Source organism: Trichechus manatus, unplaced genomic scaffold, assembly GCF_000243295.1.
Source record: "Trichechus manatus latirostris isolate Lorelei unplaced genomic scaffold, TriManLat1.0 scaffold00250, whole genome shotgun sequence".
In the NCBI taxonomy this organism is placed as follows: domain Eukaryota; kingdom Metazoa; phylum Chordata; class Mammalia; order Sirenia; family Trichechidae; genus Trichechus; species Trichechus manatus.
The window spans coordinates 2,222,492-2,248,964 of record NW_004444186.1 but is presented as its reverse complement, the minus strand read 5'-3'; the positions used below and the strand labels follow the sequence as shown (position 1 = coordinate 2,248,964).

General features: G+C 44.5%; 3 protein-coding genes and 1 pseudogene across 6 annotated transcripts in view; 3 read left to right on the top strand and 1 right to left on the bottom strand.

Annotated features, from left to right (window-relative positions):
- Positions 1–7,779, top strand: part of CUNH1orf54 (chromosome unknown C1orf54 homolog) — an 8,363-nt gene extending 584 nt beyond the window's left edge. The window contains exons 2-7 of one of the 3 annotated variants that reach the window (XM_023724616.1): positions 52–116; positions 1,444–1,527; positions 1,948–2,006; positions 2,931–3,074; positions 6,895–6,993; positions 7,629–7,758. In XM_023724616.1, the coding sequence (XP_023580384.1) occupies positions 71–116; positions 1,444–1,527; positions 1,948–2,006; positions 2,931–3,074; positions 6,895–6,990 (429 nt within the window). In that variant the 5' untranslated portion in view covers positions 52–70 and the 3' untranslated portion in view covers positions 6,991–6,993; positions 7,629–7,758. Of the gene's footprint in view, positions 1–51; positions 117–1,443; positions 1,528–1,947; positions 2,007–2,930; positions 3,075–6,891; positions 6,994–7,628 lie in introns of all 3 variants that reach the window. The other 2 variants (XM_004389624.3, XM_023724615.1) reach the window with 2 other exon arrangements.
- A 1,721-nt stretch (positions 7,780–9,500) lies between these two features.
- Positions 9,501–17,393, top strand: CIART (circadian associated repressor of transcription). Its single transcript, XM_012559482.2, is given in 8 exon segments — positions 9,501–9,542; positions 10,357–10,528; positions 10,701–10,776; positions 14,008–14,086; positions 14,189–14,300; positions 15,427–15,808; positions 15,811–15,843; positions 15,846–17,393. Coding segments are annotated over 7 exon segments (975 nt in total). The 5' UTR covers positions 9,501–9,542; positions 10,357–10,426; the 3' UTR covers positions 16,037–17,393.
- Positions 17,394–19,171: 1,778 nt separating this feature from the next.
- Positions 19,172–26,473, top strand: part of MRPS21 (mitochondrial ribosomal protein S21) — a 12,567-nt gene continuing 5,265 nt past the window's right edge. Inside the window, exons 1-2 of one of the 2 annotated variants that reach the window (XM_004389586.3) lie at positions 19,172–19,209; positions 19,647–19,763. In XM_004389586.3, coding sequence (XP_004389643.1) covers positions 19,681–19,763 — 83 coding nt within the window. In that variant the 5' untranslated portion in view covers positions 19,172–19,209; positions 19,647–19,680. The other variant, XM_023724600.1, reaches the window with a different exon arrangement.
- On the bottom strand, positions 22,245–22,797 carry LOC105756924 (ferritin heavy chain pseudogene; annotated as a pseudogene).

Here is a 26,473-nt window from a genome sequence, read left to right as displayed (position 1 = left end):
GTAAGTTTGGTGGGAAACTGCTGCTGTAATTTCCTTTTTTAACTTTCACAGCAATAGTGCACAATCCAGAATGGATGTCCTCGTTGTAGCCATCCTCGCTGTGCCACTCATCCTGGGTAAGTCCACTCCTCTCCCTGAACTTTTGGGTCAGGTCTTCTACCATAAATGGGGTGAGGGAAAAAAATGAGGAGAGGGTGAGAAGTGCAGTCCAACGAGAGTAGTGCTCTTTCTGCTGTGCTAGACTCCTGTGTTCAGTGAGGAGGAGGAGGAGAGGAAGGGGAGATCTGAAAGGTAGAGCCAGGAGAAGGGGAGAAAAGCAGAATCCTGTCAAGGAAGAGAAGATCGATGAGAGTTGGAGCCCCAGACATGGGGAGGTCCTAGCAAGACTGAACTCAGTTCTTCATCACCACAGAGTTGAGCAAGATGAGATGGACTAAAGAGAGAGTGAGGGAGAGAGGTGGACTCTTTGAGGGTGGGCAGCCTGAAATTAGTGAGGGAAGCGAGGGTCTCTCCTTCCCCAGAGAGTCGAAGAAGAAACCTTGTATTAGTTGTTGTTGTTAGGAGCTGTCGAGTCAGTTCCAGCTCATAGCGACCCCGTGTACAACAGAACAAAACACTGCCTGGTCCTGCCCCATCCTCACAATCTTTGCTATGTTTGAGCCCATCGTTGCAGCCTTTAGAGAAGTGGAGAAGTGACTGCCTTCAGAGACAGGGTCCCAAGAGTAGCTGGCTCCTTCCCTTCTTTGTTCCCCAGTCTGCCAGGTGCGTCTCATTGTTTCCTTTTCCTCCATATTCCTATGTCTTTAGCTTGGAGTTGGAGGGAGAACATTTAAGGAGCTTAGGGAAGTGTTCAGCAGGAGGCCTAGAGTTCTTGATTCAGTCATATCAAAGCCATGTATTTTTAGTTTTGAAAAGGAAGAAAAACTAACGGAGATGGGTCATCTAGCATGACTGGCTCATTTGAAGAAAGCGGATGTTAACTGGCTCGTCCAGGACTGTTCTGCTAGTTAGCAGTGAAGCGGAATCTGAAATGCATATCTCCAAAGCCTTAGGTGTGTGTTTACGTTGTGTGTGTTATTTGTGAGAAACTGATAAAACAAGATTTCTCACAAATACAATGAGGTCTGGAGCATACTGGGTAGAAGAGTTGGAGTTTTTGATTTCTGGTCTCTCTCTGCTTCTTACTCACTTTTTAAGGCTTAGTTCCATCCATTTTCTGTTCTGGGAGCTCCTGGATCCAAAGATATAGAGTAACAAGCCTCATCACAGATATGGAGCCGAGGAGACTGAGAAGGGTTTAGAGGTGCAGAAGCAGGGAGATAGCATGACCCTTGTAGGGGAGGCAGAGAGAAAGGAACTGATAGTGCTGGAATTGGCTCCTGGTGTCTTTCTGTTGCTAAGAAGTTCCAGAGGCCCTTTGACCACTAGCTCTTGTCCCCACAGGACAAGAATATGAGCATGAAGAAATACTGGAAGAGGATGATTATTATCAGGTGATCTATTATTACACTGTCACCCCCAATTACGGTGAGTATGTGTAAGGGTCTGACCCTTGGCAGCATGAAGACGGCCTTTAAGAATGCCTGGTTCTGAGCCTTTTGCCCTTTGCTTTTTGCAATGGAGCAACTGGGTCAGAGAAACATTTGGCTGTGAGCAAAGATCATCAAGACTCATGGTGTTATTTTTCAAAGCTAGTGATTTCCAACTCTTTGGAAACTGGTTAAAACAATTTGAAAAAAATTCCAAATTTGTAAATTATTTTAGATACCAGATTAAAAAAATATAAACCTATACACACTCACAAACATTTCTGACATTAATTTGGATTTGGATTATAAATACATTTTACAACTTGAACAATTTCAGAGCAATTTCGTCCTTTTCTCATTTCTGGATCCAGGCTTACCTTGTCTCCTCTATTACTGCTGGTTTTTTTCTGCTCCCCAGATGACCTTGGTGCAAATTTCACCATTGATTACTCCATGTTTGAGTCAGAGGACAGGCTGGTGAGTGACCTCTCCATCTGAGAGTCTGCGTATAGAGGGTCAAGCTAGGAAACCGTTGTCGAAAGGAAAATTTGATCAACAAGTCAATTAGAATTAATAGGGTTTACTGAGGCAAGAAGCTGTTTTCAAATAGGGGGCATCTGAGAAAAAAGTTGCAAGGTGCTCCTTTAGGTAGTATGAATACAGGGTTTTTAAAGGAAGTGACAGGGTTTCTAACAGGGAAGTTATAATAATTGGATTTTTTTTTTTTTTTTGACCAACAGTAGCTTGTTTATTCATTTCCCAAACTTATATGTAGAATTTGCCGCCTGGTTTCTTGGTCACCTAGTGCTGCTGTCAGACTAGTGCCACAAGCGGGTAGATTTAAAGAACACAAATCTATTCTCTCACAGTTCAGGAGGCTGAAAGTCCAAATCAGGGCCTCGGCCTGTCAGACCCCTGGGTGTTCCTTGGTTCCTTGGTGTTCCTTGGCTTATAGACGATCCCCATAGAGCGCCTTCATTCCCCTGTGTATGTCTGTGTCTGTTATGCTCTTTTGATTGGATTTTAGATATGTCATTAATTAGAGGGAGGGTCTTACAGAGCAGAAGTCTTCTCGTCATTTGTATAATACTTGTCTGATGAGAACTGGAAGTCTGGTACAGTGAGTCAGAAACATTTTTAATTATCAAGTTGTTCTTTTTAGAAAGCATCTACAGTTAGAACACTTTGAAAATTCTCTGTTGTTCTGTCAAGGTTTGCACCTGGTACAAACAGCCATTTTGATTGATTCGTTTTAAGAAAGGTTATTGCATCTGCCAAAATGGCCATTAATTTTTAGTTTATATTTAACACAATTTAAAGAAAAAAGCAACAACAAGAGAGTCTATGAGGATGCTGGATCGAGGATCTGATAACTCTGTTTTCCAATCCCACTGAGGGCAGAACAGGTTGGATAAGGAGGTAACGGAAGCAGGAGAGACTAACATTAATCTTGAAACCGAAGCAGGAGAGACTAACCTTAATCCTGAGACAGAACGTCAAGACCATCTGAAGCCTGTAACAAGGAAACCAGCGACAATGGAAACTGTGAGTGAATTGGGGATTAGGGGGGAGGGAGACTGATGGAGACATCCATTACCCAGGATAGATCCCAGGGAGGGTGACATGGAGGAGAGAGAGGGTCGGAGACCCAGGCTTCAGTGAATGTAGGAACTAAATAACAAGTACTGCAATGTAGATGTTCACGTCAACTTGGCCATCATATTTTTCACTGAGATTTAATACTAACCCTGTGTACAGAACACTAGGAAAATCTGATGCAGTTAAATTTCAGTTCAACAGCACTTAAAGCATATGTAACTTATGCCTAAGACTGCTGAGGATGCAGGTGATTATGAAAAATAAATCTATGATGTTATTAGTGTCCTCAAGGACTTATTACTCAAGTTTACATGTATGAAACATTTAGAACAAAACAAAAAGATATGTAACGATGTTAAATTACATATAAGTTTGAGAGTATATGACATAGACAAGTGTTTTAGGTAGGGGGAGGAGAGAGATCAGTATCAGCTGCAGTTGTCTGGAACGCTTTTGTGAGGCAATTGTGCTTAAGATTCACCTTGAAGAATAGCTGAGCTTTTAAGTGGTGGAAAGTTATGAAAGAATTAAAGTGATCAGGAAGAAGGATGGTTATTCCAAGAGTGAGAGAGCCTAGTAGAAGGCTAGGGGGCTAGAACAAGTATGGTATGTGTAGTGAATGGGGTATGATTGAAGGAGAGGATATATGGAGGGAAGCAGTGGGAACACTAAGAAAAAATAAAATTTTCAAGACTCATAATATTTGCTTAGGGATCCCTGGGTGGTGGAATGGTTAAGTGCTTGACTACTAGCCAAAAGGTGGGTGCTTCAAACCCACCCAGAGGCGCCTCAGAAGTCAGGCCTGGCAGTCTGCTTCTGAAAGGTCATAGGGTTCTCAAGCAGTTCTATTCTGCACACATGGGGTCACCAGGATTCAGAATCAACTCTATGGCAACTAACTACAGCACTAATATTTGTTTAGTGATTTCATATGAAGCAAGATAGGCCAAATCATAATCGGTCTGGAGTATCAGACTGAAGTTTGGATTTTATCTCGTAGGAAATAGGGAACCTAGTCAGCTCTTCAGTATGGTAAAGACACAATAAAGTGGTATTTTAGAAAGACTGGTCACCTGGCTGTATGCAGGAAGCAGTGGAGTGGAGAGAGATCTGTGTGAGATTTGCATTATTCCGGAAACAATCTGTCAAGGGCTGTCCTAGTCATCTAGTGCTGCTGTAACGAAAAAGCACAAGTGGATGGCGTTAACAAAGAGAAATTTATTCTCACACTGTTCGGATTCTGAGTGGAAGCCCCTAGGCTCTGGGCTTCAGCTCTGCCTTCCAGGCCCACTGGGACAGCAACTCTGCTCCCTCAGCTTTAGGCACACCATTCTCTTAGTCCATCTGAGTGGTGACTCCACCCTTAGAAACACCAGAGGTCATGGCTCCACTCTTTGAAACCCCACAGGTCATGGCCATACCCTTTGAGACTGGAGCAGCTCGGCTTCCTGTGTTCCTTCTCTTTTCAGCTTCTGCTTCCTGGTTCCTTGGCCTCTTGGCTCCTTGGGCCTCTCCACTCGTGTCTGCCCTGCTGGGGCAAGTGTTCCCAAGCTCTGTAGCTCCACCAGTAAGTGCCTGGAGGCACCCCACTCCACCAGGAAGCCTCCTGTGCAAAGGCACTCAGCTCTCTTGGGTCGGCTCCTGGTTCTACTGCTGCTGGTTCTCTGCTGCTACCGGTTCTCCGCCGCTGCTTCTCACCGTCTGCACCATCTTCAGTGTTACCAGCTCTCCTCACATCCTTCTGAGTCCTCTATCCGTTCACAGTTTCAAAACTACTTCCACATTTTAGGTATCTGTTAGCGCAGCACCCCACTCTCTCGGTACCAAATTCTGTCTTCGTCATCTAGTGCTGCTGTAACAGAAATACCACAAGTGGATGGCGTTAACAAAGAGAAATTTATTCTCTCACCATCTAGAAAGCTACAAGTCCAAATTCAGGGCATTAGCCCCAGGGAAAGGCTTTATCTTCTTGGTCGGCTATGGAGGAAGGTCCTTATCATCAATCTTCCCTGGTTGAGGAGCTTCTCAATGCAGGGACCCCAAGTCCAAAGGATGCTTTATGCTCCCAGTGCTTCTTTCTTGGTGGTATGAGGTCCCCCTTTCTCTCTGGCTTCTCTCTTTTATATCTCAAAGAGATTGGCTCAAGACACAGTCCAATCTTATAGATTAACTCCTGCCTCATGAACATAACTGCTGCCTATCCCACCTCATTAACATCGTAGAGGTAGGATTTACAACACATAGGAAAATCACATCAGATGACAAAATGGTGAACAATCCTAGAATACTGGGAATCATGGCCTAGCCAAATTGATACACATATTTCCTGGGGACACAATTCAATCCATGACAAGGGCATTATGAATGGAGAGGAAACAAATAAATATTTTGAAGAAAATGTCTTGCTTCAGTGATAATTTCATATAATGAATAGATGAGAAGAGAGTTAAACTAACACAGGTTTTGAACATGGATGTCTAGGAAAATGGTTGAACAAAATGGGAACTGTGGTTTAGAGGATAGTTATGAATTTGGTGAATTTATGGTGACAGCCTTGTGAAGATGTCCTAAAGGTAGCTGAACTAGGTCAGGGCTAGAGTTCTAAGTTCAAAGTCACATTTATGAAAGTAGATGAGCCCAACAGAGCCGGTTTACACAGAAGACAAGAAGGTCAGGGAGTGTGTCTGTAGTTAGGAGGAAGAAGAATCAACCAAGGAAATAGAGAAGGACAGATTAGAAAAGTAAGCACATAGCCAACCTTAGATTACCAATTCAAGAAGAGAAAGTTGAATATGAATATAATCAATCAAAAGCTACCAAGAGGCAGAGTATAAGGAGGCTATCGGTAACCCCAAAGCAGTTTTAATTGAGTCGTTGGAGCAAAACCTAGATTTTTGTGGAGTTAGAGAAAGAGTAGATTGGGAGGAAATGGAGGCAAAGTAGATACCAACCTGAGAAGTCCGGTGATGAAAGCAAGAGCAACAACGGGAAGGTCAGCAGGACCTTGAATGCAGATGGCAGGAGCTAGAGGGATGGAAGGCTGAAGATTGCCAACAGGGATAGATAAATCTTTTAAAATATAAAGTATAGTCTTCCTTTATGTTGCAAACTCCTTGAGGTCAGGGACCATGTCTTAATCATATTTATATCTCTCCTATAGGAACTAGCTGAGCCTTGGTGGCATAGTAGGTAAAGCGCTCTGCAGGACAAAGATGCGGCAGTCTGCTTCCATAAAGATTACAGCCTTGGAAACCCTACGGGCAGTTCTACTCTGTCCTGTAGGGTCACTATGAGTCGGAATTGACTCGACGGCAGTGGGTTTGGTCTTGGTTATAGCACTTAGCAAGGTCCCCAGGTGGCCCAGTTTGCTCTCAGCTACTAGTCAAAAGATTGGCAGATGGAACCCACCCAGCAGCACCATGATCTGCAAACCCATGGCAATGGGTTTAGTTTTCTTGGTTTTTTTTTTTTTTTTTTTGATAGCACCTAACACAGTGACTGGCATAGCAGCATGCACATAATAGACACACAATAGTTACCACTGAATTGAATCGGGACCACCAGTATGGTGAGAGGTGGCTGGAAGGCACTGTAGAAAGGACTTCTTTCAGTGATGGGGAGGAGGGCTGAATCTGTCTCTAAGCCTGGCGGAAAGGGAGACAGACTGAGGAGGGTGTAAAGAGGGTGGCTGTTCTTCCTGGGGTGGGGGCGGGAGATAGGGAGGATGACACAGGCCTGCTGTGGGGGAATGTCTGTATTTTAGCAGAGTCCAGATCTGAAAGATGCTGTGTCCAGTCTGCAGAGTCCTGTCTCCCTCATCCTGTCCTGGGCCCTCATTCAGGGGGGGATGTCCTTCACGTAGAAGGTGAGAGTGCAGCCACTGTGAAGTCGTTTTTACCAGTATTTCTGGGCAGTGTTTCCAGCCTGGTCACTTTTCAGTTCCTTAAGAGGGATCACGTGTAGAAAAATCTTATTGTCTAACCTAAAGGAAGTGGGAGGATAACTGTCTGGGAGATGTTGAGGCAAAGACTTTTACAACGAGTCACTAATTTTTCTGAGCTGGGAGGACTTCAGGACCTCCTAGATCAGGGGCAAAAAGAATGAGGAAACCTCTCCAGGTTTCCAGTCGGCCTAGGGGATCAGAGCTGGTTCCAGCCTGGCCCTGGCTGAAGGCATGGCAGGTGCCAGAGGGTAAAATGTGCAGGGCCCTGCAACCACAGAGTCTAAAGGCAAAGTTCAGAGGCTTACGGCCTGATGGTTCCCTACAGAAGGGGAGAGACGGTGGGGAAAAGGAAGAGGGAGGAGAAAACTGTATTATAGGGATTCTAAATAACTATGGGGGTATGAAGAGGAGTGAGGAGGGAAGGGGACACCACATCTTCCAGGAGACACCACCAGGTCAGAGTATGAAATCTAGAGAATTTGCATGGGGGGATGGGGGGGGCACAAACGGACTTCCTGGACCTCCTGATTCTCCCCTCCCCCTTCTTTGCTTTTTAGGAAAGAAGGCTGCTACAACTCCTTGGATGGGAATTTGGGGGAAGGAAATTGGAAGATAAAATAAAGAATACAATAAACAATCTGGTTATTCTCCTACTCCTCCGTGAGGGTGTCTTCTAAAGCCACAACACTGAAGAGAGCACCAAGATTTGGGGGTGGGAAGGGTAGATCAGAGAGGGAGTTAAACCCAAAAAAACCCACTGCTGCCGAGTCTACTCTGACTCATAGCGACCCTATAGCCCAGAGTAGAACGGCCCCCACAGGGTGTCCAAATAGTGGCTGGTGGATTCCAACTGGCCGAGCTCTTAACCACTGCGCCACCAGGGCTCCATCCCAGGGAGCGAGGGCGTCCTAACTTTTTGGGTCTGAAGCCAGCACGTTGTCTATGGTTGCTCTTCTTCAGTCTTCCCAAATGTTCAGGTTTATTTACAGTCTATAAATTCTATTGTTTTATGTATTATATATGAGGTTCAGACATTTTGTTTGGGGAAAGGGCGTTGAGGTTTATTTAGAAGCCCCCCTTCTTTTTTAAATAAAATAAGCACATTGTTAAACATCTGTACAACATTCAAAACTACTAAGAACAGATTTAAAGTATTCACATCCTTCTCGCCTGCCCCCCTCCCCACCCCACAACACCTTGCAGATTCGTTTTTTTTAAATCCTCTATCTTTGGGACCCTAACCAGAACTGGACTGCCCCCTTGCGGTCTCTTCAATGTCGTATCTTCAGCCAGCCCACGGGGCCAGGGTTCCGCTCGCCTTCTCTCAATACCGCAAGAGGAAACGAACAGTAACTTCCCAGTTACTTTGAGTCTGTAAACTCCGGACTATTTCCTCTCCACCTTCAAATCCTGTCGAATCTTCTCCAGCAGACAAATGAAGAAACTAAAGCTGGAAAAAGCCATATCCTAGGAGATCGAAGACCTACCCCACTCCGTCCCCGTACTCGGAATCAGAGAATTTAGGGCTCAGGGTTCGAGGAGCCCGGTTAGAAAAGTCAGGAACAACCAAGTTCGGCTTTGACCTCTAGAGTCGTGGCAGGTTGGCATCTGTGCTAGTAACGTGCGTGGCAGGTTATGTAAGGCAAGGGCTGGAGGAGCCGCCCCAGCAGACGCCCGGGAGAGGACGCGGTGTTCTCGGCGGCAGTCCCCACCCTCCTCACTGAGCAGAGCAAGAAGCACCCAACTTGGTGGAGAAGGAGGAGGAGGGGAGGCTAAGACAGAGACCGGGAGTCACGAGTGCTGGGCCGCCCACAGAGGGAGACGATACACAGTGTCACACATCCATTCTCTCACACGTTGCAGACCCAAGTCGCTGATGGGTTCCACGTGCTGCACTCGTGAGCAAATGCGCTCACAGAGGAGGCTGAGGGGTAGGCTACAGAGGCGGAGCCGGGGGTATCCGGTCCTGACGCGCGCCCCTTAAGGCGCACATCCACTCTCCGCGCACTTCAGCCGCGCGTCTCCGGCGCTTCACCTTCCTTTTTAAGGCCATGGGCTCCGCCCTCTTCCTCCTTTCCCTTTTCCACTCTTTTTCCTCTCTACCCTCTCCCCGCCCGCCCCCTTTCATCACCCGGTCCTCTCCCGGAGTCGCATGTAGGGGCGGAGCACGGAATACTTCCCTTGCAGCCAATCATCACCTGGCTGCCTCCTTATTGGCCCAGACCCTGAGTGCTGTAGCAAGTGGACTGTGAACTTCGGTAACCAGAGTCACGTGTTACCAGCTCGGCAACCAATGAGGGTGCGAGGTCTGTGTACACAGGGGGAGGCACGTGCCGAGTCGCACGTGTCTGGGCGGGGGAAGGGGCGGGACCCACCCAATGAGAGAGGCGGAGGTGGGTAGCGGAGAACGAAACCAGGAGGAGAAGCTGGGAAGAAGCCGGAGACAGCTTGGGCTCAGCTGACCCGCGCAGGTGAGGAAACTTGGAGCGCGGGCAGGAAGCCGCGCGAGAGGACTAGACCCTCAGGGAGTGGGTTTTGGGGACCGAAGGGGCACATCTTGGTACGGGGAGGATCGCCTCATGTAGCAGGCGCGACCGGAGAGGGACCGGCAGGGATCTTGATCTTAAAAGATTGGGAAGGGGCAAGAGACTGGTCTCGGGGGCGCGGTTCCCACAGGGTCGAGAGGTGGGTTCGGGTGCCTAGACCTGCCCGGATTTACTGCTCGGCCCGCGGCATGACCTCAGGTAGGGAGGCTCCCTCCGGGAGCAGCCAGGGGAACAGCCGAGGCGAGCAACGGGCAAGGATGGGGTCGGGGAGAAGGTGCCCAGTCAGGTATTTCCTCTGAACTGAGGGAGACCAGAGAAGCACTCCCCAGGTGGGGAGTGAAGACGGAGATGATTTTTTCTGTTGTCTCTGAAACGTGTATAACTGGGGAAAGGGAAGAGGTATTATTACCCGTGCAGTACATTCCAGTCTCCTGGTCCATTTCCTCCTCCGCGGGCTTTGGTTTCAAAGTCCCCCGCTTTGCTCTTCACTTGCAGGTCCGATCTTTGGGTACTCCAGGACCTGCTCTCCAGCCCCTGCTTTCGGACCTATGGATTCTCCATCTACTGTGTCTTCCTATTCTTCCTTCTCCCTCTCTTCTTTTTCCACCTCACCAGCGAACAGTGACTTTGGCTTCCCCTGTGATAGCGAAAGGGAGGACAAGGGGGCTCCCGGGCTCAGGCCAGACACTGTTGGTCAGAGCGGAGGTTCTCGGCCCAGCCCTGGTCCCATCCGTTGCAGGCATCGACCCAAGGTTTCCAGTAACCAACAAACAGCATCTCACCCGGCACAGCGGGGCTTGGCTTCTCCTATGGCAGGCTCTAGGGTCAAAAGATCAAGAGATGGTGAATTGGAAACCAGTCTAAACATCCAGGGTTGTACCACAGAGGGAGACCTGCTCTTTGCTCAGAAGGTAAGAGAAAACAGGGGAAAAGAAAAAGCTACTGGAGTAGCTTAACACCCAGCTGATTGTTAAGGATCCTATGAGGATAGTATTGACTCCCAGATGTGGAGGTGGAGGAAGAATCAGTACTGGTGTGGGCAATTCTTGGTCTTTTCATAGCCTTTGTCCTCTTATCCTACAGTGTAAAGAGCTCCAAGGATTCATTCGCCCACTCACAGACCTACTGAATGGGCTGAAGATGGGTCGCTTTGAGAGAGGTAATATCTAATTACTTGTATTCATTTGGGTTAGGTCTTTTTTGTTTGTTTTTAAGTGTACTTCTCTTAAGTCATTGAGTCCAGGATTATTTCTTTTTGCTTTTATGACTTATTTGTTCTTGTTGTTAGGTGCCATTGAGTCAGTTCCAACTCATAGTGATCCTATGTACAACAGAACGAAACGCTGCCTGGTCCTGCGCCATCCTCACAATCCTTGCTATCTTTGAGCCCATTGTTGCAGCCAAAGTGTCAGTCCATCTTGTTGAAGGTCTTCCTCTTTTTCGCTGACCCTCTACTTTACCAAACATGATGTTCTCCCTCCTCCAGGGACTGGCCCCTGCTGATAGTACATCCTAAGGATGTGAGATGAAGTCTCATCATCTTCCCTTCTAAGGAGCATTCTGGCTGTACTTCTTCCAGGACAGATTTGTTCATTCTCTTGGCAGCCTGTGGTATATTCAGTATTCTTCGCCAACATCATAACTCAAATGCATTAGTTTTTTTTCAGTCTTCCTTATTCATTGTCCAGCTTTCACATGCATATGAGGCAATTGAAAACACCATGGATTGGGTCAGGTGCACCTTAGTCCTCAAGGTGACATCTTTGCTTTTCAACACTTTAAAGAGGTCTTTTGCAGCAGATTTGCCCAATGCAATACAGCCTTTGGTTTTTTGACCGCTGCTTCCATGGGCATTGGGTTCCAAGTAAAATGAAATCCTTGACAACTTCAGTCTTTTCTCTGTTTATCATGATGTTGCTTACTGGTCCAGTTGTGAGGATTTCTGTTTTCTTTAAGTTGAGGTATAATCTGTATTGAAGGCTGTAGTCTTTGATCTTCATCAGTAAGTGCTTCCAGTTCTCTTCACTTTCAACAAGCATCTACATATCACAGGTTGTTAATGAGTCTTCCTTCAGTCTCAGATTATTTGCTTGGCACACAGATTGAAATACTTATTCAACCCTACGCACACCTTTTCTGATTTTAAACCATGCGGTATCCCCTTGTTCTGTTCGAACAACTGCCTGTTGGTCTATGTACAAGCTCCTCATGAGCACAATTAAGTGTTCTGCAATTCCCATTCTTCACAATGTTACCTGTATTTTGTTATGATCCACACAGTTGAATGCCTTTGCATAGTCAGTAAAACACAGGTAAACATCTTCCTCGTATTCTCTGCTTTCAGCCAAGATCCATCTGACGACATCAAGGATATCCCTCGTTCCACATCCTCTTCTGAATCCGCCTTGAATTTCTTGTAGTTCCCTGTCAATATACTGCCGCAACCATTTTTTAATTATCTTCAGCAAAATTTCACTCGTGTGAGATATTAATGATGTTGTTCCATAATTTCCACAATCTGTTGGATCACCTTTCTTTGGAATGGGCACACATATGGCTCTCTTCCAGCAGTTGGCCACATAGCTGTCTTTCAAATTTCTTGGCATAGACAAGTGAGCACTTTTAGCATTGCATCTGTTTGTTAAAACATCTCAACTGGTATTCTGTCAGTTCCTGGAGCCTTGTTTTTCACCAGTACCTCCAGTACAGCTTGGATTTCTTCCTTTTCTACTGTTGGTTCTTGATCAAATGTTACTTCCTGAAGTGGCTGAACGTTGCCCAATTCTTTCTGGTAAAGTGACTGTGTATTTCTTCCATTTTCTTTTAATGCTTCTTGCATTGTTCAATACTTTGCCCATAGAATCCTTCCATACTGTAACTCAAGGCTTGAATTTTTTCTTCAGTTGTTTCAGCTTGAGAAATGTCCAGCATGTTCTTCCCATTTTGTTTTCTAATTCCAGGCCTCTGCACCGTTCATTACAGTTCTTTGTCTCCTCCAGCCACCTTTTGAAATCCCGTTCAACCCTTTTACTTCATCATTTCTTCCAGTCACTTTAGCTACTCTTCACTCAAGAATAAGTTTCAGAGTCTCTTCCAACATCCATTTTGGTCTTTTCTTTCTTTCCTGTCTTTTTAATGACCTTTTGCTTTCTTCATATATGATGTCCTTGATCTCATCCCACAACTCGTCTGGTCTTCCGTCATTAGTGTTCAGTGCGTGAAATTCTTGAGATGGTCTCTAAATTCAGGTGGGATATACTCAAGGTCATACTTTGGTTTCGTGGACTTGTTTTAATTTTTTTCAGCTTCACCCTGAACTTGCATCTGAGCAATTGATGGTCTGTTCTCCAGTCGGCCCCTGGCCTTGTTCTGACTGATGATATTGAGCATCTCCATCATTTCTTTCCACAGATGTAGTCGATTTGATTCCTGTGTAGTCCATCTGGCGAGGTCCATGTGTATAGTCACCATTTATGTTGTTGAAAAAAGGTATTTGCAATGACTAAGTCTTTGGTCTAGCAAAATTTTGTCATGAGATCTCCAGCATTATTTGTCATGAAGGCCACATTTTCCAAATACAGATCCTTCTACTGTGTTTCCAACTTACACATTCCTATCACCACTAATTATGAATGCATATTGATTGCATGTTTGATCAGTTTCAGACTGCAGAAGTTGATAAAAATCTTCAATTTCTTCATCTTTGCCATTAGGGGTTGGTGCATAAATTTCAGTAATAGTCATATTAGCTGGTCTTCCTTGTAGGAGTATGGATATTATCCTATCACCGACAGTGTTGTACTTCAGGATAGACCTTGAAATGTTCTTTTTGACGGTGAATATGATGCCATTCTTTAATTGGTCATTCCCACCATAGTAGATCATATGATTGTCTGATTCAAAATGGCCAGTACTAGTCCGTTTCAGCTCTTTAATGCCTAGGATATCGATTTGCAAGCATTCCATTTCATTTTTGATGACTTTCAATTTTCCTAGATTCATACTTTGTACAGTCCATGTTCTGATTGTTAACAGATGTTTGCAGCTGCTGCTTATTTTGAGTTGTGCCACATCAGCAAATGAAAATCCCAAAAGGTTTTCTCCATCCATGTCATTAAGGTCAACTCTACTTTGAGGAGACAGCTCATCCCAGTCGTCCTGAGTGCCTTCCAACCTGAGGGGCTCTTCTTCTGGCACTATGAGACAGGGTTCTGCTACTATTCATAAGGTTTTCGGTGGCCAATTTTTTTAGAAGTAGATCACCAAGTCTACTATTCTACTACTTAATTTCTTTAGGTAACTCAATTTTAACTCCCATGTAGCCTTTCTTTACCTGACTAAAAGCTTGTTTGTCAATCCTTGATCCCTCTTTCTCTTTCTCTGACCCCAGGATTGAGCAGTTTCCAGCAGAGTGTGGCAATGGACAGGATCCAACGTATTGTAGGTGTTTTGCAGAAGCCACAGATGGGGTAAGTCCCTTTGGTTCTTTCCTCAGTAACTAGTAAAATGAGAGCGCTCCAATCCTGTTTTCTTTTTTTATCCGTAACAGCTTTTTTATGTCCCCTTCACAGGGAGCGTTATCTAGGAACACTGCTGCAAGTGGAAGGGATGTTAAAGATTTGGTTTCCTCATATAGCCGCCCAGAGGTCATCTTTGGGAGATAGCAGGCACCAGCTGACCAAGGTAAGAACTTACAAAGCTGAGGAAGAGGTGGGATGGTAACCAAGGAAATTAAGTGTGTATATAGAGATGGGCTTCCCTTTCTACTTACTTTGGGTATTTTCCTCTTTTTATCAAGTTTCTTTTCAGAGAAGGAAGTGTCTACACTTCTTTCATTGTCTTGAATCCTCGATGGTTTTTGTTCTATTTTGTTTGAATCACTGGGAAGAACTCCATGAGTTTTAATCCTGTTCCTTACGCTGCAGCTTATCTGCTTTGTGCATAGATATCTAAGGCTTTTTACTTGGCCAAATGATTCATTTAGAAAGATGCCTCAGCTTCTTTCTGCAAATGCTTTCTCCCCTGCTCCCCTCCAAAATCCTATGCTTCTCCCTCTTTTCACTCCTGCTTAAGAATATTTGTACCAAACCCTTTGGAAGCCTTTCAGTCTCTACACTGGGCTTCAAGGACTGGTCGCATGAGGTGCATCACTGGGGCATTGGGGAGAAGCACCTGTAGGGGGAGTGTTGGATAGATTCTTAGACTTAGTATAAACTTGACCTATTTTTTGTGCTTTCAAATAAGAGTATTTGGGCAGCACTCAAGTGATGGGGAGGGGAAAGTCTCCTGTAGATAAGGGCCAATCTTTTTCGTTTTCAGTCTACCACAATTATTGAGTACCTGCTGTAACAATAATCGATTTAAAAATAAGCAGCAAGATTCTGTCTGCCTATTAGTTTACACTTCATATACACATTAAATAACACAGAAAATTAGACTCTATAACACAGAAATTGGGAAGTGATGATTCTGCTTAAAAGCAGACTTTAAAGAAATTCTAAGAGGAATCTTTTTATAAATAGTGAGAACTTGTGGGACTGTTTGTTTTCTTTTGTTCATCTCTGGCTATCCAGTGCCTAATATAATATGTGGTACATAGTAGGTCATCAGGTATTTATTGAATAAGTTAAAGTATAATTGGGTTTTTAAAACTTCTACATAAGGACAATTTGGCAAGAACATATCTTGTATAAAACAAGGTACCTCTGGATTGCAAAGTGCGTTCCCAAGGAACGCAAGGTTTAAGTAACCAGGTGGAGCTAACCAGAAAGCTTTTCAACAACTTTTTGTCTTTTCTCGCCCTGTCCAGCATTTGCTAAGCCACCACACTAATCTAGCTGCTTCCTCTCCTGCACCTCCCCTGGAAAAGATGAACCAGAGACAGCTCGGACATCTAGTTCTGAAACAGCAGCAGCCTTGGCACCTGACAGAATGGCCAGCCATGGACCTCACGTGGATCCACACAACTCCAATTTGCAACCCCCCTTTCAGTTCCCCAGGTGCCATCTCCGTGAGCCATGGTCCTTTAGGCACTGCAACCAGTATTGGTGTCATCCTTTTCCTCCAGCAGGGAGCGCAGCCCTTCACGCATTCTGCCCCAACTCCTCCAGTTCCACCCACTGCAACATCTCCTGTCACCCCCAGTGATGCTAAGAAACTATCCGGAGAAGGACCTCACTGCCACAGTTTGCCATGACTCCGCCATCAGACTGGAACTGTAGCCTGTACTCTCTGGTCTACCCACCATGGCCAGAGAGATGGCCGTGGGACACCTAGAGCAGATGAGAAGCCATCCTCCAGTTGCTCAGCTTCTCAACCCCTACCCCAGGACTTGTAACTCTGTGGTTGCTAATTTCTGTAAATACATGTATATATTTTTTTTTACTCTTAATGTGTGCATTTGTATTGAGGGAAGATAAGTCCTTTCTGATTTAAGAAATTTTGTATCTAAACAGTTTGTTAATTGGAGGAAAATTGAAAACCTGCCTGGAATACCAATCTTTATTTCCTGGAGAAAGGAAGATGAAGGATAGAAATGTTTCTGACTATGAGCTTCAATTTAGAAGTCTGGATGGGATAATACAGGTCCTGTGGCAGAGGGAAAGGAATTCTTACTTTCCTGTCTGCTGCTGTCTTCCAAGGGAACACCCTTGGGACAGTGGGGACAGGGTTCAGAGTTGGGTTTGTTTTCTCATCCAGGCTCCAAGACAAGTCCCTCTCCCTTTGTATTTCTCACACTTGTAATCTCCCAACTGGCCCAGATTAGCAGGGTCTTCTGCTCTGGGATGGTTTTTTGCATTTGTAATCTACCAGTACTGTTGCAAGAGGAGGGGCACAAGAGCCAGAAAAGCCACTGTGATTGCCAGTTTTGAAGGAGGAGTGCCCTAGAATTGTCAGAGTGGGGTTCCCCTCAGACATGGGGCCTCATCCTTATCCAAAAAGCTGCAGCTGCTAGATGTATGCTGGACTAAGGAAGGCTACCTGGTGCTGTCAGGAGGAAAATGAGGTGTATGAATTTATCCACATGTACCCCTCTCCCTATTACTACTGTCTTTCTGGCCAGTTCCAGCTTCCACAAAACCATGTCCTCTCCCATCCTAAGCCTTTGCATATCGGACTATTCTGTCATTTGAGTCACGGCTTACTGGCTCCTTAGCATGTGTACCATAGCTAGCTGTACATTCCCTCACTCCCACCCCCATTTCTAGAGTCTCCTGTTCTTAGTGAATAATTGCCTCCCTTTATTTCAGAGAACGTGAACTCCTTTCCAAGGCAAACATCTCCATTGGTGCTTTTGATTCCATTCCTTTTCACCTTTGGAATTTCTGCTGTAGCAGTTATCCCCTCTTTATCTTGCAACTTTGATTTGTTCCCCATGATAATAATTTATTTTCCCTACAAGTGTGATCAGGTCCCCACATCTGGAAAACATCTCTCAAGCCTGCTTGTCCTCTTCCTCTTCTTTTCTCCATAGTTCTTAATAGAGCAGTTTAATCACACTGTTTCTGATTCCTTTCCACCCACTCAATCTTTAACCCCCTGCAGCTTAGCTTCCACTGCCAACAATTTACTGTTCCTTCAATGTCACTAATGATCCCACCGAATCAGAATAGTACAGAGCTGGAACTTCCACTTAATAGCTAAACCCAGGGGTGTTTACAGAGGCTACGTACTTTGTGATCTCTGTATCATTTGACACTCTTGATGCTGCCTATTGAAACTCTCCTCCCTTGGATCCCATGACAGCACACTATCTTGATTCTCCTCTCACCTATCTGGCAGCAACTTCTAGGCCTCGCAGTGACCCCACCTCCCCCCACCTGAGCGTGGCTATTCCCCTAGGCTTAGCTTTCGGCCCTTGACTCTTTTCTGACCACATTCTTTCACTTGAAGTTTTCATCGGCTTGTCATGGCTTTAATTTCTGCCCAAACTTAGATGTCTGCTGAAGCTTCATCAGTAGTATCAACTTGTCCCCTGAGAGAGTATATTGAATGTCTAAATTTCTACTGGAAAATTCTATTTACATATTGCTGACACTTAAAACTCATTGAGAATCTCAGCATTTTAGAGCCAAGAGGTACCTTTGGTATCTACTTCAACCTCCTCTTTTATAGATGAGGATGCTTGGGTGACTTTTCCAAGACAATGCATGGTGCAGAATGCTTGATTTCCAGTCTGCTGCTTTTCCCAGTGCTCACCCATCAAATATCTTTCCTTTAAACATGTCCTGCTCCCCCTTTTACAGGCCCCTCTGTTCTGCTAGTACCATCTATGATACCAGCTTTTTTCTAGGTAACTGGGCTTCAAAGTCAATGTTATTCAGTCACCAAATCCTTTTGATTCCTTATTTGGAACATTCCTTAAATCCGTTTCTTCCTACGCATTACCATGGCCACCACTCAGGTCTAGACCTCATGCTTTGACTACAGCAATAGTCCCTCGTACCTCCAATCTATTCTCACTGATAACCAGACTAATTTTCCTACAACAGTTCTTTGCATGCCCTTCTTTATTCAAATCCTTTAATGGAGCCCCACAACTTTTAGTCAAGATCTCTATTTCTTTCTCTACTTCCCTACATGATCCCTCTGTTCCAGCCAAACCAGTACCTGGCACAGGGTAGGCATTCAATAAAAGTTTGTTGATAAGCATAAGGATGCCGTCCTCTAGCTCTATTTTAGTATTTGCGACCTGGCTTACTCTGAAAAGGGCTTCAGTTTGTGTGTGTGTTCCTATGAGCATAACTGATGAGGATGCATATGAGTGTGTTTTCATTTAGGTACTCAAAGAACCTCATTAACAAGAACCTGCTTAGGGGCCTGCTTCTTCTTTCGAGCCTTTCTCCTTCTTGTTTTTCAGTAGCCATTAGATCTGAACTTATGTGAATAAGCATAAATGGATGCGTCGAAGTAGCATACGAATGAAATAAAGGGGAGGTTATTTCCAAAGCAAGGAGGAAAAGGGGGGGTTACTTATTTCTACTAGGTCTTTCTAGGAGGCAAATGACATCGCCAACTGACATTAATAGATTCTTTGACTCTAAATCCTACAGGTGTTTCCCATATTTTTATTTAGTGAAAAGGCCGCGACGATGACGTTATATTATAGCAAACTCACGATTTGTTAATTTCCTTTTTTAGGCAGGTGGAGAGTGTGAAGTTGTTTTTCATCCGGAGAGATATCAAAGAGTCAGTGTCCTTTCCAAGGAGAAAACAGGAAGCATGCTTAGGAAGCTTAGCTCATTCATTTTCCATCCACAAAAAGAAATGGTTTAAAAATCTCTTAAGGGTTTAATAGGACTAGGGGGTACGGAATGGGGATAACCTTCTCAGAGGCGGAAGGATGACGACTCCATGGAAAGGCGAGGAACCTGTCTCGGGGAAATTTAAAACAACGAGAATTTTACTATGTCGAGTGTAGAGTCCGGGCCCGGGGGGCTGAGAGAAGGTTGTCAACCGAGGCCAGGAAGACCGCTGCCGTGGTTTTCCCCGACTTTTCTCAGCCTCGGCGCCAGCGCGCGGCGCTGGCGATTACGTATTTCCGCTTCCGGTCGTGGGATGGCTTCCGGTCGACAGGAGCGGAGAGCGCGAGGTGAGGACGTTGTGCTGGGACTGGGGAAAGGAAGGCGGGTGTGTGCGCGGTTGCCCCGTTTCCTGAAGACTGAGACTCCCACCCTAAACCCTTTCCGGGGGCCGTGAGCGGAATGTCGGGGGAGGGGACCTGCAGCGTCTCTGCTTCTAGGGTCCTCCATTGCCTGGCTCTGCAGGTCTCGGTGGTGACGCCCTCACACCGTCTCTTTTCTTCCCTAGGACAGGGGTCGTATTGGCAAAGAGAGTGAGGGAGTCTTGATAACGGTTCGCGTGTACCGCCTTGGACCTGGGGACTTCCACGTGCCCCAGTTTCGCACGTCCCTGAGCACGTTGCATTTCCAGACCCGGAGTAAGCCGTGCGGTAGAGTGTGTCGTTTGTTGCATTTGCCTCTCACCTGGTCTCTCTGCTTTCTTCGCCCTTCCTTCATCATCGTTTAGGTACTGCAGAGTGAAGGCTTCTAAATCCAAGGCCATGGCAAAACATCTGAAGTTCATTGCCAGGACTGTGATGGTTCAGGAAGGGAACGTGGAAGGTGCATACAGGACCCTGAACAGGTAATTGTTAAGAGACCAGAGTCATGCTTAGACCAACTCTCTGGGAAGTGCAGTGGTTAGTCTCTCCCTTCTGTCGTAAATTGCTCTCAAACCACTGCCAGTCATGGATTCTTGAAACGTCTCAGCTCCTCAGTTTGCTACCTAAAAAAGTGAAGTTCTTCCCAACACCTAACCGTATATGAAGCTTATTCAGCAAGCAGTCATCCTTTTGATGATGAAACTGAATTCTATCCAAGATTTAAAAAAGAGTCAGCCCAAAGATGTAAAGTTCTTAGAGTGAAGCAAGGAAGTGGAAATATAGTACATAATAAACAGAAAGCTAAGGGAGAGATTGGTGTGGGACAAGGCTAATGAAAATGAATTTAGATTGGAGTCTTGGAGAAGCAAGCAAGAGATGGGAAGGTATGATAGATTTCCAGGAGGGTTACAACATAAGCAAAAATATACAGGTGAAAATCAACTGACCAGAGTGGAGGAGCTGGACTGAAAGGTTTTGAATGCAAGGTTTAGAATAGCCCTAATAAAAATTGTCTTAGTACTGTAGTTTCTGAAGCAAAAAAATTCCTGAGCCTTTGCTTATCCCTACTTGTAAGGTTTTTGACTTTCTGGCATGCCTCATTCATCATTTTCTCTTCCCAGTATTAAGCGGGTTTGGTGCCACAGTTTTGCTTGTTGAGTAAAATTATCAAAGAATTGTGGGAAAGAGCTTTCTTTCACAAAGGAAACCTTCTGAGAGAAGCCTGTCTTCGTGTTCTGTTGTCTGGGATTGTTCTAATCAGAGCCATATGTCTGTATATCTGCTTCTTCCAAAATTTGGTATCGTTTTTGTTTAATCAGGATTAGGTTTTTGCCTTTCCTGTTTTTTCTTTATTGTTTTTAATTTTATCTAAAATTCTTCCTGATCCTGGGTAGGCATGGGTGGTAGGTGAGGGAAGAATAAATAAATGGCACAAGGTGGAGGCACATTTGGATACCTTCTGCTGTCTGGCCTGGACTGGTACTATATCAGACCTTCTTGTTCTTAGAAATCTATTTTCAAATTCCTCTAAGTTTTTCTCTCTTCCTTTTTCTTTTGCGAAACAGCAGCCCCATAGATTTGTATTTTATTTTTTTTGTTGTAATAAAATATGTATAATGTAAAATTTGCCATTTTGACTATCTTTAAGTCTACAATTCAGTGGCATTAATTATGTTCGTAAGGTTATGCAATCATCACTTCTGTTCCCAAAACTTTTTATCACCCCAAACATAAACTTCGTTCCCATTAAGCACTAACTTCTCATTTCCTCTGCCCCCAGCCCATGGTAACCACTAATCTACTGTATGTCTTTATGCCTATGCTACATATTTCATGTAAGTAGAACCATGTAATATGTGTCCTTTGGTGTCTGGCTTATTTCACTTAGCATACTGTTTTCCAGGTTCGTTGATGTTGTAGCATGTATTAGAATATCATTCCCTTTTACAGTTGAATGATATTCCATTGTATACACATCCCCCATTTTGTGTATCCATTCATCTGTTCATGGACATTTTGGTTGTTTCCACCTTTTGGCTGTTGTGAAAAGTGCTGCATTGAACGTTGGTGTACATGTATCTGCGTTGCCGCTTTCAAGTCTCTTGGGTATATACCTAGGAGTGGAATTGCTCTGTTACGTAGTGTTCTTTTCAGCTTTTCGAAGAACTGCCAAACTGTTTTCCACAGCAGCTGTACTGTTTTGCTTTCCCAATAATCGATAAGGTTTCCAGTTTCTCCACATTCTGGCCAACATTTGTTTGCCATTTTTTTAATCTTTGTCATCCTGGTGAGGGTGAAGTGGTGTCTCATTATGGGTTTGATTTGCTTTTTAATGACGGATGGAAGGGGCTCCTGGTGACACAGTGGTTTAAGTGCAGAAGGTCGGCAGTTCGAACCCACCAGCTGCTCCTTGGGAGAGAGATGTGGCAGTCTGCTTCCATAAAGATTGATAGTCTCGGAAACCCTGTGGGACAGTTCTGATCTTTCCTGTGGGGTCGCTATGAGTCGGAACCAACTTGATGGCAGTGAGTTTTTTTTTTAAATGGTTAATGATGTTATGCATCATTTCATATGCTTGTTGGCCATTTGTACGTCTTCTTTGGAGAAATATCTATTCAAGTCCTTTGCCCATTTTTTGACTGGGTTGTTTGTCTTTTTGTTGTTGAATTGTAGGAGTTCTCTATATATTCTGGTTATTAAACTCTTATCACATACATGATCTCCAAATATTTTCTCCCATTCTGTAGGTTACCTTTTCACTTTCTTTCTTTTTTTGGGCGGGGGAGGGGGGTAGGGGGAGATACCAAATTAGTTTTATTTGAAGGAATGATACAAGTGAAAGAACTGAAGTGGATGTTTTGGTTCAGTTTATACAAAAGGTAAAGGTAAACCCAACATGCATGCACTATCTTGGTGACCATGGTGGAGTCACCCCTGTGGCTATGGGGCTGCCAGGCTGAAGCTTAGCTCTCTCCATCACTGTCTCCCAGGTGTGCTTGTCAAAGAGATACTCTACCAGGCCAGATTCTGGGGCCCCCATCTTGCGCAAGTTGGTTACGTAGTCGCCCAGTTCTGTGATGGATTTCACCTGCTCGTTTAGGTAATGAGTCTCAATGAAGTCACACAAATGGGGGTCGTTCTTGTCAGTGGCCAGTGTGCGCAGTTCTAGTAGTGACTGGTTCACACTTTTTCGAAGTGTAACACACGCTTGCATTCATTCCGCTCTCCCAGTCATCACAGTCTGGTTTCTTGATATCCTGAAGGAAGATTCGGCCACCTCGTGGATTCTGCAGCTTCATCAGTTTCTCAGCATGGTCCCTCTCCTTGTGAGATTGGTGAAGAAAATGTTTGGCAAAATTTTTCAAAGCCACATCATTGTGGTTGAAGTAGTAAGACATGGACAGGTAGACGTAGGAGGTGTAGAACTCCAGGTTGATCTGGCAGTTGATAGCAGCCTTCGAGTCATGATTAATTCTGGCACACCTGTGAGGGGGACGCGATCGTCACGGTGGCAGTTGAGGAGAGGTGATGGGGGCATTGGGGCGTTCAAGGGCGCAGCTGTGAGGAGGTGGCAGAAGGCGGGCTGGGAGTGGCCTGTTGGGAGGAGGTTGGCGAGCACCGGTTTCCATTCAAGATGAAGGAGGAGACTGCGGCGACTCTGTGAAGAATGTGTCTTTGCACTTTCTTGATAATGTCCTTCGATGCATGAAAGTGTTTATTTTGATGAAGTCCAATTTATTTTTGCTTCTGTTGCTTGTCTTTTGGTGTTGTATGTAAGAATCCATTGCCAAATACAGGGTCCTGAAAATTTACCCTTATGATTTGTTGTGAAGAATTTTATGGTTTTAGTTCTTATATTTAGGTCATTGCTTCATTTTGAACTAATTTTTTTTTTTTTTTAATATGATGTGGGGTAGGGGTCCAGCTTCATTCTTATGCATGTGGAAATCCAGTTGTCACAGCACCATTTGTTAAAAAGACAGTTCTTTCTCTTTTGAATGGACTTGGGACTCTTGTTGAAAATCAGTTGACTGTAGATGTATGGGTTTATTTCTGGACTCTCCATTCTGTTTCATTGGTTTATATGTCTGTCCTTATACCATTACCACACTGTTTTGATTACTCTAGCTTTGTAGTATGTTTTGAAATTGGGAAGTGTAAGTCCTCTTACTTTGTTGTTCTTTTTCAAGATTGTGTTGGCTATTTAGGGCCTCTTGCAATTCCATATGAATTTAAGGATCGGCTTTTCCATTTCTGCCAAAAAGACTTGGAATTTTGATAAGGATTACATTGAATCTATAGCTATTGCTTTGGGTAGAATTGACATTTTAATAATATTAAGTTCTCCACTCTGTGAACATGGGATATTTTTCTATTTATTTAGGTTTCCTTTAATTTCCTTCAGCAATATTTTATGGTTTTCAGTGTACAAGTCTTGCATCTCCTTGGTTGAAATTATTCTTAGTTATTTTATTACTTTAGATGCTACTGTAAATGGAATTGTTTTCTTAATTTTCTTTCCTGCTTGTTCATTGCTGGTGTGCAGAAACACAACTGATTTTTGTGTCTTGATCTTGTACCCTGCAACTTGGCTGAATTTGCTTCTTAGCTCTAGTAGCTTTCTTACGGAATCTTTGGGATTTTCTGTGTATAGAATCATGTTATCTGTGAATATAGTTTTCCTTCTTTTCCAATTTTGTTGCCTTTTATTTCTTTTTCTTGCATAATTGCTCTGGGTAGAACTTCCAGTACAATGTTGAATCACATTTGTGAAGGTGGATACCCTGGTCTTGTTCCTGGTCTTAGGGGGAAGGCTCTCAGTCTTTCTCTATTGAGTATGATGTGAGCTGCGGCTTGATCAATATCCTTCATGTCAAGGAACTTCCGTATTGTTCCTAATTTGTTGAGTGTTTTTATCATGGAAAAGCATTGAAAGCTCCATGCTTTTTAAGATTCTCTTCTTATAGGTGACTGGCAGTTTACACATGCTTTTTTCCTGCATGGAAGTATTAATTTTGGTCAGAAACAGAGTGGTCAGCATGACACCATGTGGTTTTCAACCATGGCGGCCTGTTAGAATCACCTGGGGAGCCTTTAAAAAACCCTTTGATGCTAGGCCCCACCCTGAGACTAAATCAGAATCTCTGAGAGGTGGGCCCTGGCCAGCAGCGTTTTTGAAAAATGTCCCATGAGATTTCAGTATGCAGCCAGGATTGAAAATCATTGTAATAGGTTATAGGCGTTTAATATGTGTTTTCATTTTTCTGTCTCCTGCACTTACCCAAGAGTCTGGCACACAGGAAGCGCTCAATTAATGTCTCCTTAATTAACGTAAATGTTCTTGTATCTCCTGTCAGGCCCTTATCGTAGAGTTGGTCAAGCGTTTCCACTAAAGTATCCTTAACAGCAGAGGACAGCGAAGAAACTCTAAGGTTCTGCCACTTAAGCAAAATGGAATTTCTTTTAAATCCCTCTTCTTTTTTTAAAAAAAACAAAAAACAAATAAAAATTGTAGGTAATTCTGCCTTCGGAGTCATTACATCTGTCTTAGGGCTACCGTCCTCACGCCGGTTAACATTGGTGGTCCGGGGAGATGCGTCACGTGTATCCAGAGTTTCAAATCCTTTGTCACTCTGTCACGATAAGAAGCACAGTATTACTTTTTCTTCACTTCACTGATTAAAACACTAGGGTATCCCAGAACAACTGGATGGTGCCCGGCTACCATCACCGACTGCTCTGACAGGGATCACAATAGAGGGTCCTGGACAGAGCAGGATAAAAATGTAGAACAAAATTCAGATTCACACAAAAAGGAGCAGACTTGCTGGTCTGACAGAGACTGGAGAAACCCCGAGAGTATGGCCCCAGACACCCTTTTAACTCAGTACTGAAGTGACTGCAGAGGTTCGCCCTTCAGCAAAGATTAGACAGGTCTACAGAGCAAACAGTAACACACGTGAGGAGCGTGCCTCGAGGTTCAGTCGTGTATATGAGACTAAATGGTCACACCAGCCCAAAAGCAAAGACGAGACGGCAGGAAGGGACAGGAAAACTGGGCGAATGGACACGGGGAACCCAGGGTGGAGAAGGGGAGAGTGTGGACATGTCGTGGGGTTGACAACCAATGTCACAGAACAATTTGTGTATTGATTATTTAATGAGAAACTAAGTTGCTCTGTAAACTTTCGCCTAAAGCACAATAAAAAATAAAACACTAGGATAAGAATAGGTTTTGGGGGAAAACAATTTGCATTAATTAAAAAGAAAGGAATTTTTTTTTTTTAAAAAGAGCAATGGTTAGAAAAATAAAAAGATTCAAGTTGCAGAGACTGGGGTGCTGAAGTATGAGGATCTCTGTTAGGCTTCCTTATGAATCTGGAAAATTGGATTTTGTAGCTGGGGTTATCTAGAAAACCAGTGCAAGAATACATATGATTGGAGGGGGCCAGTTTCGAGAAAGTATTGTGATAGTGATTTTTCTAATTTTGGTGGAAGATACTTGGTCAGTTTATCTTGGCGTATTAGATATATATGTTATAAAATGTATTTTAGCCTTAGGGGGAACAGTTAACACATATTTTGCTGTTGGAATAACTCTCTAGACAAGGACTGTGAAGCATACGGATGGGGGTGGGCTGGTGGGTGTCAGTCTTCCTGCTTCGTAAGCAGAGTATTGTTTGCACTTTCTTCTCTGCTTTTCCCTCATTCCCCTTGCTGGCTGCGTTTCTGTCTGTGTCACATCTCAGGCTTCTTACCTCTGTCAGCTTTCTGACAGTTGGTAGTTTAAAACTCAGTTGTTTCTTCTTTGGTCTAATTGCATCAGTAGGTAAGAGAGCGAATGGTGGGAGAGGGATGTGGTTCCAGCCTTGGCCCATTTGGAACCCAGAGGTGGCCTTACAAAGGGAACAACCCATTTGTCTGCCCAGGGCGACTGCCACAACATACCTGTCACGTAACCAGGGGCCCTCATTGGTGCCTGAGAATGAAGAGTGGAGAGTAGGGGTTGCCAGGAAGCCCTGTGTGATGGGCCCGTCCCCAAGCGAGGAGAGGCAGGCACACTGGGAGCAGGCCCAGTTGACCCCTGTCACGGCCCGTCCCCAAGCGAGGAGAGGCAGGCACACTGGAAGCAGGCCCAGTTGACCCCTGTCACGGCCCATCCCCAAGCGAGGAGAGGCAGGCACACTGGAAG